This window comes from Nesoenas mayeri (assembly GCF_963082525.1).
Source record: "Nesoenas mayeri genome assembly, chromosome: 10".
Lineage (NCBI taxonomy): Eukaryota > Metazoa > Chordata > Aves > Columbiformes > Columbidae > Nesoenas > Nesoenas mayeri.
The window spans coordinates 10,015,198-10,030,227 of record NC_137560.1 but is presented as its reverse complement, the minus strand read 5'-3'; the positions used below and the strand labels follow the sequence as shown (position 1 = coordinate 10,030,227).

Here is a 15,030-nt window from a genome sequence, read left to right as displayed (position 1 = left end):
CTAGTAGAAAAGGGTGAGAATTAACTTAAGCAAATCTTCAATGTTCTTATGAAAGGAAAAAGCTTGAAGTGCATGCCAGGGTAGCTACGCTAGCAAAAATGCAAAATTGCAAGATGCAGATGTACTGCACAGGATATCTTCTTATCCCTTGGGCTCTGCTTTGCTTTTCTTCGCCATCACACTCTACTTTCCTGAGCTTGCTTTTCTATCGCATGTCTTAAGCAGTGTGTCATGTCTTACACATTGGGTCATCTTGAACACTGACAAAATTTGATTATATGGAAACTAGTCATAGTGTAGACATTTTAAGATTAATTCTGATTTCTTATTCTGGGGTCTTTGCTTTGGGTTGTTTTGGCTTTTCCCCACAGAGGCAATGTAAGAACACAAATGACAGACTTTGATATCAAGGTCTCTTTCTAAATTCTTATTTTTCTTTTCTCTTGGGCTGATAACCCTATGAAGTTCCTGTTTCCCACTTCTTTTTTTCTTGGCCCCAGCCACATTGGACTTTTTGCTATTATTTGGCTTGTCCAAATATAAGGATTAATGAAAAAAGTAGTGTGAAACTGACTCTCAGAAACTGTTACCAAATCAAACAACATATCTGTTGTCTCTCTGCTTTATAAACAGAGCAGGGAAAGGTTTTCTTTCCTTTTTTTTTTTTAAATGCACTTTTAATTTAAAGCCATGGTTAATGTTTGCATTGGGCAGAGAGCTGAACCCTTCAGACTCTACCGTATTCTTATTCCATCATGCACAGCTGCACTGCAGGGATAAGTGTCACCTGGCAAAACTAGTCTAGTCACTACAGCACAAATCATGGGTACAGACACTTCAAGGATCTTTAAAAGTGTAACCAGGTAACAGACCAGTCCAGCCATGGCTCAGTGGTGAAACTGGGGTGAAACTTAAAATGTAAAATATACTTTTTAATTAAAAAAAAAAAAAAAAGGCATCTTGGAGAAGGAAATTTTGGCGCATGGTAGCAGACTTCATCAGGATCCATCACTATTTTGGAATAAATTACATTGTCTTCCAGGAGTATTAATTTTGTTCCACAGTTTTTGTTGTTGTCTGGGGTAGAAATCTGGATTGGCACCCTTTCGTTTAGGTGGAGATTTTTCTATCACTGATAGGAAAGAGTGCTGCCTTTGTAGTTCCTCAGAGCTTCAAAAACATAACCATAAAAGGTTTCAAGGAGATTTGCATTCTCTTTCCTGCTGTTTGACTTGACCTTATTGTGCCACACTGCGTTAACAAGATTGCAGGCCATCCACTTATATTTTGGTGGCTTATCTTTCAAAAGAAATGTAAATTAGTGTTTGTGGGCTTTGTAATCACAGGCTTCACTTCTCACATTCTCTCTGCTCCCCACCCCCATTCCGTGGGGTTGTGCCAGGTATATTTTCAATGCTATAACTGCAGATATTCTTCAGCAAACTGTCACTGCAGGAATGTTGTGCCTCTTCCACTATCTGATACAATGGAAAGAAACAGCAGGCCTTGCTTAAAAAAGGTTTAACCCTGGATTGCACACAGAGCATGCTCAGTGTACAGATTCATATTAGTTTACTTTTTTCCCCACTAAAGCTGTTCAATTTACAGAACACCTTGGTTTTGGAAAAAAAAAATAAATAGAATTTTCTGAAATGAAAAAAAATTATGGGAGTCATCAAACTGCTAACTTTAGAAGGAATTAATTTGGGTCAAGTTAAGTCAAGATGATTATTTATGAGGGATGAGCTTTCTAGAAGTAGGACAGAAACAAGGGGTTTTCAAATCTTTGTGAACCTACTGCATTCTGACATGTATGTTCGTAGGGTGTTTTATTTTTAGGTTGGTTTATTAGGCTTGTTTTACTTGGTTTCAACAGTCAGACCCAAACTGGCTTCTGAGATGCAGGCAGCAAGCTGGAAGTGGGAGAGTATCTCAGAGTTTTGGGAGTAAACTATTTCAAAGTTACCCCATCACCACCATCTGAATGTAACCTATGCAAGACGGAAGATGAAGAGCTATTAGACAATTATCTACGGGAGAAGATAATTTAATTGTTATTCCTTTAAAAAAAGTGAGCTCTGAAGAAAAAACAAATTTCATGACAGAGAACAGAAAAAATATTAAGAAATATTTTTCAGAAATCTTTGTGAAACATTTCTGTGAAGCAGATGTACTCCTTGAAGATATTTTGCTATTAGAGTAAGTAGTACTGTTTTAATGGGAAGATGGTTTGTTGAAACCTTCTGGACCAACTAGTTAAAAGCAGAAGAAGGGTTACAAGATTGAAGCCTTTGCTTCACCTGTCAGGCAGCACATGCAGGACTTCAGCTGTCCAGGCTTTTCCCTTTAACTGAAGTACTTATTTTTGCTGATGCTTTTATGCTAACACTTAAAATCTCAGCAAAGTGTTCTGGTTCTTTTACCTTGCCCTTTCTCATCCCTAGTTTTGGAGTTGAGTTTAAACAAGTCCTAAGTCAGGACTGTATGACCGCGTGGGGTGTTAGAACAAAATGTTCTCAGGGTGTCTCCATAGAAACATTTGCACAGGATTGAGCTGCTTTATCCAAACCAGCACATGCTGCAGCTCTTAGAAACTGTCAGAGTGTAGATTGGCCTCCCTATTATGTGTGCAGGTGAGTGCTTGATTGCAAACAGGGAGTGCTTTACTCAGCGTGAGAAGCTGGTTAAATAAGCAGCTTGTATTATGAAAAATTTTCAAGGTAATTTTGAAAGCAGCATTGAATTGCTAAAAGCCAAATCCAACCCTTCTTCAAATAAACACAACTTATCTCTAGTGAAGTAAAGAGGCTTGGTTGCTAGAACACGGGGAAGAAACTTCCAAGACTAGAACAGTTTATTTCCTGGGAAATGGCAACATAGAGGTGCATAGAAATATTGAATTACTCTACTGTCTTATGAAATCTAGAGTTACTCCTGAGTCCTAACTGACCCAAAGAAACTGGAGGCTGGAATGATTGACGCTCTCTGTGATTGTTATGATGGCACCTCTTGGCTTCCCCAGCAGCCAGCAGTTCCACAGCATGAGAGTTCTCAAGTGACGTGCCAGGTCCACAGCTCTGCCCTGTTTACAGTCCTTGTTTTTTCTTAACATATTTGATTAATGCAGGCTTAAAAAAGAAGGGATTACAGGCTAGTGTGTGTTTATTTCAAGAGGATAAGCTTTAGCGCGTTGCACAGCCATGTATATCTTGTGAACTGCATATGGATTAGGAGTAGAAATATAGGCTGCCTTTCCTTTTATTAATGAAATGTACCAGGGACACATCATCCTCTTGCATATCTTAACTGTCTTTTAAACTGAAATGTTTTGATACTTAAGGTAGGTAGGGGTGGAGTGGAAGTGGTGAATGTACTGTAGGCACCAAAGGCCGTAGGAGAAGATGTGTTGTAGTCCTGCAGGTGATTGGAATGACTACAGGGCAGCTAGAGAAGAAAATGGTTTGCTCTTGTTTCCAGAGTCTTAGGTGGGGTAGAAAGGGGTAACTTGCGCAGAGCCTCCTTGCAGACTGACTTGAGATACCTGGTGCGAGCCAGCTCTATTCTTTCCTGGTGTCTTTGTGTTGTTTTGTAATGGTGGGCCTCAACCTAAATTAGAAAAGTTTTATGATTGATTTTGTTGAATAACATGGCTTGATTTGGCTAAATATGGAAAAAAATGCATGTTAGGAAGAAAAGAGTGAAAAATATATTTTACTCAGTCTATGGTATAATACATGCACTCTTTGTATAATGCATGCTTGAATGTCCACGTATTTTATTGTAAAAATGTCTAAATATGACAGTTTTACAGAAGTAGTGTTTACTGCAGGCAGACTTTGTGAGAGACAGACCAGAGCTGTCTGGTTTGGAGATAAATTGTACAGACCATTTGACAGTTTGACTTGTATAAACCTCGTAGCAAATGAAAACTTGTGTAACTATGGTGCTAGGTTTTCATACAGACGGAACTAAATTTGCTAATATGCTGTGTACATTTTTCTTTACTGCTTTTTTCAAGATGTTGACTCCAGAGTAAATGTTAAAATCCTGTTTCTCCTTTGCCGTTACAGAGTGGTAGAGCAAGAAGCTCAAAGATCACAGCAGGTTTCCCAGGACAGAAAAAGTCCCAACAGAACCAATGGCTGCAATGAAAACAGGCCCATTGACATCCTGGAAATGCTCAGTAAAGCCAAGGATGAATATGAACGAGTAAGGAAATATCTTTCCCCCCTCTCCCCGCCAAACCTTACAGACAAATAGGAACGCTACTTCTACTTATGAATAAGGGCTTAGGACACCATATGGAGTCCACTGAAACAGCATGCCCTGTGATTTCTGAGAGATGATAGAAAATCATTCTTACGTATTAAATTGTCCTGTGCAGTATACTCCAACCCACAATTGTAAAGTAGTGCACCTAACCCATAATTTAACTGGCCTGTATATTCTTATGTTTGAATTGCTACCTTCTGGGGAGAAAAAATACAGTTTTAAAACCAGATACCTGGGCATGCAGAAACAACAAAATATTTTCTAGAACAGGTACATGGGCTGCTTAATCTCAGTACTCATCAGCTGTCTTGTTTTGTGAGATAATTATAAAAGGAAACCTGAACAAATAGGTATATGTGTAACACTGTAGAAGAATGAACTGCTGAGCATGTCTGGTTTTATGATCTCGGAAGTTCGGTTATTGTAAATATTCCTTATAGTGGCTGACACTTTGGTTTTTCAGTTTTTTCCTCTGTCCTGAAAGTCAGGGGAGGAGATCTGCTGGGATTCATGCCACGATCAAGAGCATTCATGGAGCTCCACACTAAAATGCTTTGGCATATTGAGTAATATAACAGAGGCCCAGAAACTTGGTGAACTATCCTGTGTCTGATACAAGCATAGGTGCAGAATAACTTAGAGAGAAGGGATAATGTGGGAAAAAATTGTTTTACAACAGTTTAGGATTTGCACATTGCATTAATTAATAAGTTTTAATTCTGTAATTATTACCTTAGTGGGCAATTCTTTGCCTATTTTTCATTATTTTTCATTTTTAAGAAAGCCTATCTGGAAACTAGGTTTTAACACATCAGCTGTGTTTTAAAGAGCAGACATTCTCTGCCATTGTTTCAGTAGCCTTGTTTTCAGACTGATGGCACATTCCCTCCCTCAAGTACACTGTACTAGGAAACAGCCTCTGATTTCAAGCAAGACAGATTGAATACTGATCGTGTGATCCAACTTGAAATGTAGCTTGATAGACCCATTTTACATTGACTTCTACTGCTGTGAGTAAGTTTTGTCTCTGGGAATAGCAAATAAAAATAGTACCCAACACTGTCTGTCTCTTCTTAGAAAAATAGAAGTCTTGTGGTATTGGAGATTTAGACATTCAGTGCATATGTAGACCCCATGAAGCATATTTTTAATAGCTGTAGACTAAGTATAACAATACTGTTCTGCTATCCTGCTGTTCCTCAGTTTAATACTTCTGTCCTGTCTATGTGTCTGTCCTTTTAATAAATTAATTGATTTCAGAAGGTTGAGTTCGGTATCTTTTGCCAGTGCTAAATTCACAAGTTTATATGATGGAGAATATGGGTTCTCTTAGGAAAGAATTACTTAATATAGTCCTGAGGACCAAATTCATACCTACAGGACACATATAAGGGTAATATGTGGGAAATCCAAAAAAAGGAAGCAGATTCTGAACATGCCTCTCCCCAGATATGATAATATGAGAATGTGCAATTAGTGAAGTAATGTGTAAGTGTCACACTGCAGAGATGTGGTGTGGGGTTTGTGGCTGTGCTGGTAGAAGAGTTGACACACTAGGACAGGGCTTGACTCCTTGCAGCAGTTGCTTGTGCAGCAGAGTTCCCTTGAGTAGCTGGGATTTGAGTCTTTGTAGGGTTCTGGATTGTTACAGCACAATGTGGGATGAGGAGAAAAGAATGAACACATGGATTAAGTTTGTATGAGTCAGCTTGTCACTTTCTGACCTAGACTGAGGGCAGATGAATGTGACAAACTATACAATATATTTGACCTAGGCTAGAAACTAGTCTATGAAAATTAGTAATGAGGGGGTTTTAATGCTTTAAATACAGATTTTTAAAAAAATCAATTGCTTCTGATTCTCTGAGCATCAGTGCTGTTTGGGGAGAAGGTCTCTTTGTATGAGGGCCAACTTTGTGGAAGTAGCAGCTTTTGTGAGAGCACAGAAAGAAGCATCAAAACCTGAATGACTCATCTTTCAATGTTGTATCAATTGAAACACTTAAAGAAATTGAAGGCTTTTTGGGAAGGAAAAATAAAACCATACCACAAGAACTCATTGTTTCAGTACTGCCCTCTTAGGGTGTGATGAAGCCTTTCTCCCTCTTTGTCCTTGCAATATTGGATAATACGTATTTCCAACAGATGGCTCTTAAAAATGACTCAGAAAGGACATTGCAGCTTCTCTCTTAATTTTCAGATCTTTTTCATGTGAGAATACTGAAAAGCATTTGCTAGAAACAAAGTTCCTAAGCATCATGGATGAAACTCTGTAAATACTGATAACCAGGCGATGATGTGCGAGCTTTGCGGTGGTCAGGCAACATCTGTGGTGCCTGTAATAAAACGGGGAAATACGCAGGGCACAGGCTACGCAAGAGCTACTATGTAATTTGGTGTTTTGTGTCTTGATCTTGAGTTGTTGTTGTGTGTCTGTGTGCTTCTTGATGCTTTTAGAACACTAGTGAAACTAGAATAATTATTTCCTTTTGGTGTATATGTGAACTGTAAACTGAATCTGTTGAACATAATCCCATAGCCTGCTATGACTGTAGTTATGTAGAAGTTGCCAGATACACAGAATTGAGCAATGTTGGTCACAATTAAAGAAAACTTTTTTGGAGAACATTCTGTTGACCACCTCAGCTTTAGCAGCAAACCCCTGACACGTTAATTTTTGAACTCCGTGTGGCCGAGGTTTGTTAACATGATTAGGTAACCAACTTGTTTTGAAGATGGCTTCTGGAGAGACCCTTCCTGTCTTGACTTTTTTTTTTTTCCCAATTATTTTATGACACTCAGTAATTACATATGAATTTGTGTTTAGGAGCAGAAAGTACTTATCTGCCTGGTACATTCCAGATGGATCATACAGTAATCCTTGTGTGCAGCCCACATGAGATTGGCAGAGTGTCAGCATGAGAAGGGGGTAGAGTGAAAAAGAGATTTATGAAGGTCTGAGTGATTTAATGTAGCATTCCAAATCAGCTTAATCCCTCAAGTACTCACTACATCAAGTCCAAATGTGAAAATGAATGAATTCTGAATAAATTTTTAATGAAGTGAATGGATGCTTTTTGCAGTGTCATGTTTTGTGTGTGTGTTTCAGTATGAGCATGGAAACATCCTCTAGTGAAAAGAAAACTGTTTTGCCTGGTTTTGTGACCACAAGGCATCCAGCATTTCAGGCACAAGGAGTTCCAACCTTCAAGTTAGTAGCTAAAAGTCAGAAAGATGGGAAAAGTTGCTTCTCGCCTCTATCCCTAAATCACAATAAATAGTCTTGATTTTGTTTTTATTGCATTCAGCTAGAAATTGAAAAGAATAATAAAGCTCAGGTTGTTTTTTAACTTGTTGCTAAAAAGTTTAACTCATATGTTGCTGCTCTAAGTGACCAGAGCAGTCATCATGTGTTGGTGCTAACGTTCACTATATCATATGCATGAGGTGGAGTTTACTTATTGAAAACAAGACTATTCTCCCATTTGGACTTTTTCACTGGGGATTTAAACAGTAATAGAATTTCTGGTTTTGTTTATGTATGTATTTATTAAAGAAGAAAATCAACTCGATCTATAAACGTTCTGTTCCAGTGGAACTCTCGTCTGTTTTTTACCTTGTTCACAGAAAAACAAATTAGCACCTTCTGAAGATACATATATGTGGTTAACTAAATCTGGTGGAAGTAACTCAATGACAAGCTTTCATTCCAGCTCCTTAGAATTATTTCTGTCAGGAATTTTTCGAAGTTGTTTCTAGTTTGGGTTCCTGTTTTAATGAACTATAGCAAACTTCCTCATTAGCTGCTAATGCAGATAAGGAATGTGAAAAGCTTAATTAAAAGAAAAAAAATCTTTCTTGTGGCAAAATGTATGAAGCCAGTTGTCTTTTTTTTTTTTTTTCTTTCATAATAAAGAATGACAGCTTTATGAATACCTACCAGATGGTGGATGTCGTGGTATGATTGTTATTTCCTAAAATTTGTGAATTCCACAGTGTCTTACAAAAATCAATACTCTATACATTGTCTGTGTTTCAGACAAAGTGACATATAAATGGGATTGTGGATAAATATAGACTTAAAACTCATATGTTTTGTTTCTTTTTTTTTCAGAATCAGATCAGTGACTTAAGTATTGTATCAAGTTCTGGAATGCAACAAAATGCAAATCCTCCAAAGCCAGAAAGCACAGAGCTTTCAGATCAAAAAACTTCATTACAAGTGCAAGAGCAGGTATGTTTCTTCCAAACCTAAATCAGGTGCTAGGGTTTGGTTTTTTTATTTATTACTTTGGTTTGGTACCAAAGTATTTTTTTCTTAGAATGCCTGCAGTGTTGCCTACTGAGTGTATTACTGATTTAAATAAACTGGTGAGTTTGAAGTCTTTCAAGATCCTAAATTCTATCTTTTGACTTAACATTTAAAAATAAGATGCTATGTCATACTGCTGTGAATATCCAAGTATGTATAAATGGGCTAACGTGGATTCTGGAAGAAATCAGTCTGTGGTAACATGCAGGATGATTTGCAGCGCCAGGAAGCATGAAATAATTACCTCTGACACATTATTGGACCGAGTATGACATCAGTCAGCTGTATACTGTGGTGCAATCTAGGCGTTTGAGACATGTACTCAAGGTTTATCTCTGCTGCTTTCAAAGCTATAGCTAGAGTCCTGCTAACTTAAACCTACAGTTACTAGGCAAGAAATGGAAAGTGCTTCAGTTGTGGCAGCACCAAATTCTCTTTGGCATAACCGAAAATGTGTCTACATATCTTTTCCCACACTTCTGTAGCTTGCATCAGACCTCTGTTTGCATGACTGGTAATATCAGTCAGCTTGGCTGATTCCTTCATCCTTAGATTATGGGAAAAGTGTGTGTGGTTTTATGTTGGTTTGCTTCAGTTTTTTGTGTTGAGGCCAGGGGGAGTGTTGTTTGGGGTGTTTGTTTGGTTGTTCTGGGTTTTGTTTTGTTTGTTTTGTTTTCTTTTTTCCCATGTTAAGAACTTGTTGACAGTGTATTCCTTCCTCTGTGGGAAGAGAAATATTGTAAAAAATAAACAAATATGTCAGTGTTGTTGAGGAGGTGTGTTGCTCAAACTTAACACTGGTGTTGAGATCTGTTTCAGGTAAGTGTTAGATACAACATGTATCATCAGTGTGTATTCAGATGTCTACAAATTCTAAAGCTTGGTGTTACTCCTGTAAGTAGAGTTTAAACCACAGTAAGAATTCTAGTAAAAATAACCTCTGTTTCATGTACAGGGTATTTCATAAAGCTGGGCCCCGTTTGAAGTCACTATATCTCTGCAATCACAAACCGCCCATGAAGGAAACTCACAGTCCATACAGCAGGTGGAGGGAACGTAGAACATCTATAAATGATAGAATATTAAACTGTTTGTAAATTTTTGTGTAATTGTAACATGTGTGGTCCATCTTTTTGAAATACCCTGTAAATGTTTTATTTGAACCATGGGAAACTTGTTACAAAATGCTGAGTATCATCGTTGGAGTAGCTGGAATAGGTAGCAATAGTTCAGTATTTGGCTTTGATTTCTACTAAGGATTTCAGCACAGGGAAGCTGTAGATTCATACAAGACTCTTTAGAGGTACATTTAAAAACATTTGCAATAACTCAATTCCCTATAATACCTGAGAAACTCTGGCCTCCTTACAGTGCTGCCCAGCGGGCACGGGAAGGTTGGTAGTGACTCTCCTCAGAAAACACCCCAGTGCAGGGAGGAGAGCTGCACGGCGTGCTTCCCATCTTGCTGTGGCTTACTGCTGTGTTTCTGGTATAATAAACCGCTGTGTCTGAAATGCCCTAAGAAAATGTGTGCAGCCTTGCACTTAGTACTTGTAAACTACTTACTTGGTAGTAGCAGTAAGTAATTTCCACTACAGGTTAGGACTAGCGTATGGGCGGCAGGGATCTGGTTTAGGGGACGGGGTAGTAACAGTTAATGCACTAAAACGAGGGGTGGGGAGTTTGCTGGGATGATTTGCCATGCAGCCCACTCTGTCCTCTTGGTAGCGCCTCTGCTTTTGGATCAGCATAAGTGATAGACTGACCCCTGGCAGCCAGCTCTGCCTGCTGCACGCTTGCTCTGGAGATCAGGCAGAAGTGTTGCCTCAGGCTTTGTTTTAAAAGCAGGTGCTTTCTCTTGGGTCACTCCCTGTAGACTGCACAGTCAGCTCAGGTGCCCTCCTGACAGTGCATGGAACTGCTGGACAGAAATCCAGTAACTAGTAAAGGAAAAATTGGACAGATAAGATTCTAATGAATTGCTCTGAAGTAACAAAAGGGAAACAGTTGATTTATAGAATAGGTGAAATGGCATATTTTAAACTCTGAGCTATTTTAATAATAGCTGCAGAGATACTGGAAAAAACTAACTGGATAACGTAAGTGATAATTCTGTAAAGCTAATTAACTTGGTTCCAATATATCACAGCTGTGTTTGTTCTTAATCACATTTTTAATAGTGTGAACAACTTGAAAACTACTGGACAAACATTCCATTTGAACTGTAAAAATACATTTTTCATGTAATTGAAACAGGTGACCTGTGAAATTAAAAAAGTGTACATATGATAAGCATGGTGAGATTCCTAAACTCCCTCCAAAATGTCACACTTGTATGTTGATTGACTAACTTCATTTCATGCTGAAGATATCACAGATTTGGGAATAAAAATAAGTGTCTTCTCTGTGATATTCTGAAGTTCAAGTTTTTTATCTTGGCAGTTCAAAATGAAAATCAGTTGTAGTGTGGAATGCTTTTGTGCCAGCAATCGGCGAAACTGAATCAGAACACTGAAATTAAACTTTATAGTGCCAGCTCTGACTGTTAATTCATGTTTTGATGTATCTGAAATGATTTCTGGAGAAACCCTCTGAGCAGCACTTTTCCTGTGAAGTAAAGTGGTCATGTTGCCTTTTTTCAGCCACTGCTGATAACGGTCTTCATAACACACTGAGTTGATGGTATGCTCAAAATATACCTCAGCCAGAAATGGGACAGGCAAAAGATGTGTTTTATACTTCAAGCTGGAAATTAACTTCATGTTTGAGACTGTATCCATGTAAGGGACTAGTCTGACTTGGATCAGAGCATGGTAGAGATTTCTTGTTTATTACTTGAATAAACTTAATAAAGGAAAGCTAGTCAATTCATCATACTGAAGGGAAAAACTGAGTTTGAAAAGAGATAGAATAGGGATTTTTCTCTTAACAAAATCTTTACAGTTGAAAGACAGGTCTCCAGAACAGTAAGATCAGTGGTGAAAAGTAAGAACAACTTTCTAGGAAGAAGTCTTAGTATAATTAACAACAATTATGAACTATAGAATGTCTCGGCTGCAAAATGAAAGTGTGCCTGACTTTAAACTAACTAAAAATGAATAATAAGAGTGGCAGTAGAGATTAGTAATCTGTGCAGAAATCAATATGATTTCAAGCCCAAGGTTTTTCTGTTAGGCTTCTTGCATGCTACCTGTACAGACACAGCTTCACTGCTGTTATCTGTGCTAGTAAAATTAGAGCGAGCGTAACAATGTCATGGTACAGTAGTTGTCATTGTAAAACAGCATCTTTGTTTAGACATACCATCAGACTGCGCAGGAATTGTGCTGCAGGCCATTCAGTCTTCTGAACAGAATGTTGTATTTTAGTCCAGCTGTTTTACATAACTTCTTGTCCTGTGCAACCTATTAAAAAAAAAAAAAAGGAAAAAAAAAGAGATTAAGGGTGATAATAGATGTTTATTTTCCCTTTAGTAAAACACATTTTTAAACATTTTTAGCAAAATATTAAGAAGATGGTATCCTTAAGATCAGGTTTTTCTAACAACATCAGTGCTGTAGGCTAGATTTGTATTTTGGGGAGAGACTAAAGGACTGGTAGTTTTAACTCTGTGTGTATATATGCACACTTTTCAAAGAGATATATATACCTATGTTTAGGTTTATACAGATTCTTTTACCTATTGTAACATGTACTGCATCATTAATGAAAAGAGTGAGTGGAACTGTCTAGGCATGTATTGCACCTTCAGGTTTCTCTGTTCCTTTCCCATCTTTTAGGCCATTTAATTATTTCCAACTGTGTGTGGATTTTGTTCAACATATATGTTCTTCCCACCCCGCCCATGCAGTGCCTTGTGCAGTTAGGGCTGGTGGGTGATGGCATTTGTCACCTTAATGGCAGAATCCGTAGCCTGCCCCCTCCTTTCCTGCTTGCGCAGTCTGTCCATAGGAGGTTGTGAAGAAAATTTTTCATAGATGGAATGTTCCTTGTAAATGAAGTTGATTTCAAAACTCCTGTAAATAGGGCACACTTTTGTATCGAAATTGTATTTTAAATACTTTTGACCTAGCTGTCTTTCATAGTTTTAGTGAAATTGTGATAGATTGTGTGAAATGCAGAGTGGTAAGTATATTTCTAAACTGAAAGCTTCCTTTTCCTTTCTTTCTAGACATTTCAGTCAAGGCAGAAGCATCTGACTTTGGAGGAACTGTTTGGAACGTCTGTACCAAAGGAACAGCCCACAGCTCCATATCCCAATGCAGAAAGACTGGAGAAGTTGCAGACTGGCACCTCTGCCAGAGAGCAGCACAGTTTACTCTTGCCTTTTTCCTTTGACCAGTCAATAGTAATAAAAAAATCACTCGGGAAATCAGAAAGTCCAAGCGTTATAACCAGTGCCAATCCTTTGAATCAGCAGGAATGTTTACCACCTATGCTAATACCTCCAGCTTCAGTTTCCCAGCCTGATGTAAAAAATGTTTCAAGCTATTCAGTTTGTTTAAGCCCTATTCTTAATTCAGCCTCGACAGTGGAAGCTGCCCCTGCTCAGTTGCTTCCTGGCCTAAAACAAAACAACAGTATAATGCAAGTTATGCAGCAAGCTGCCAAGCACATATCCCCACCACTGAATCAGCCGCCATCTGAAGTGAACCACGCTCCACAAAATCTAATGGCTGGCCAAAGCCAGCTTATAGCACCCTTGGCATCAACAAATACAGGAACCGTCTCAAATACATCCCATCCAAGTGCTGATCTTCTCCAGAAATTCAGGTTGACCCCACAGCATGACCAAACGCAACAGCAGCCTCTCACTAAGGCTTCCTTAACACCAAACATCTCTGCCTCGGTTGGCCAGCTTGCAACACCAGAAAGCTTCAAAGAATCTCACAGTAAGCCATCAGCCCTGAACAGCAAGATAATCTCTCCCCTTCAGGTATTCTGAAGCTTTAGATTGTTTTTAGACTTATGTGTATTTTTCCCTTGGAAAATGTGCTGTTATATATTAGCCTTTTAAAAATAATTAATGACTTCTACTGTGTGATTGAACTGCTTAGAAATCCATTTCTGTTAATTTCATATCATTAGCATCTGCTGTCAGTGACAGACCTGTCTGTAGAGGAAGAGGTTTCCAAATGGCTATAACAAGCCTTCCAAGAATGCCACAGGAATTTACTGAAGTACCTCATCTACGTGGCTTTTATTGTGTTTTCTAATATTTTATAATACTTGAATTTTATTATATTATAGTCTTGAAATCTGACCAAATAAGTATTTGGATGCTGTTTGTAAAAGTATAAAATACTTCTGAAACTCTAGCAGAAAACAGAATTTAATTTTTCTGGAGGTGATGAGGTAAAACTCCTAGAAAGAAACACAGAATTAACTTTCCTGGCAATTTACCAAATTGTCTACAAGGTACTGAACTCTTCACTTTGTAGCATTTGTTTTGTTCCCAGTTTCACTGTTAATGTTCGGGAGGGGTGGGCAACTGTAGTAGCCTTTCTTCAGAAATGTTTTGTTTTGGCTTTACAGTTTTGCTGCAATATTGAAAGCATAAAACATAAATTCAAATCTTTCCTCTTTTTCCAACTTGCCATTATCTCAGTTTTACAAAATGGTTTAAATTGCCTCTTAAATCTGTTGAAATTTGCATTCTTGTGCTTTGATAAAAACAGAAAACTACAACTGGAAATTGAGCTGTGAATGCTAACTTGTGAATTCTACTTTCCTTTTAACTTAGACTGTACAACAAAACAAGGAATCAGAAGTATTTCCACAGCCGAAGACTTTGTCCAAAGCAAGTCAAGTAAGTGAATAACTACTTCTGCTAATTGTTTGTTGTAAACTCTTCCCCTTTTTTTAAGAAATACAACTGTGGTAAGCAGTTGGTATCTCAAATAGTCATTGCCCACCACGCATATTTAAAGCACTGTTATGAAGCAGAAACAAGCTGTATTGCAGCAAGAAGGAGTTTCTGTAGGCTGTCATCAATGAATACACTTTTTGTTGTACGGTGCCTCATATTGTTGCTGCTAATGCAGAAATGAGTGCACATTTTTGGATCTGCGGTCTTGCATTGAGTTTGCACCATTTCAGCTGTTGTTTTTGTCTTGTAAGCCAGCAGTACCAATGCTAAAGTATTGCAGTAGGGTTTATTAGCCTTAGCCCTGCCTTAAGCACCCCAGAGGCATAAAACACAGCCCTTACCTTAGTGTCTCTCTCAGTTTTCCTGAAAAAAAGGAAAAAGATACCAAGCGGAAAAAAAAAAAGTGGAAGATAGAAGAAGAAAAGTGTAACAAGCATTTGTCACTGCAGAACTTCCTAATAGCAAGTTTTAGTGATCTAAATGCAGATTTAACTTTATTGGCACTGCCTTTGAATAACTGTTCAAAATAATGACAATATAAAATTTCAGGTTGCAGTTAAATAACTGGTAATAGTCA

General features: G+C 38.1%; 1 protein-coding gene across 1 annotated transcript in view; it reads left to right on the top strand.

Moving 5' to 3' along the window:
• The window catches only part of DCP1A (decapping mRNA 1A), a 34,635-nt gene that overhangs the window by 12,409 nt on the left and 7,196 nt on the right, over positions 1-15,030 (top strand). The window contains exons 5-8 of the mRNA XM_080350353.1: positions 4,071-4,209; positions 8,387-8,506; positions 12,756-13,520; positions 14,328-14,393. Coding sequence (XP_080206479.1) covers positions 4,071-4,209; positions 8,387-8,506; positions 12,756-13,520; positions 14,328-14,393 — 1,090 coding nt within the window. The remainder of the gene's footprint in view (positions 1-4,070; positions 4,210-8,386; positions 8,507-12,755; positions 13,521-14,327; positions 14,394-15,030) is intronic.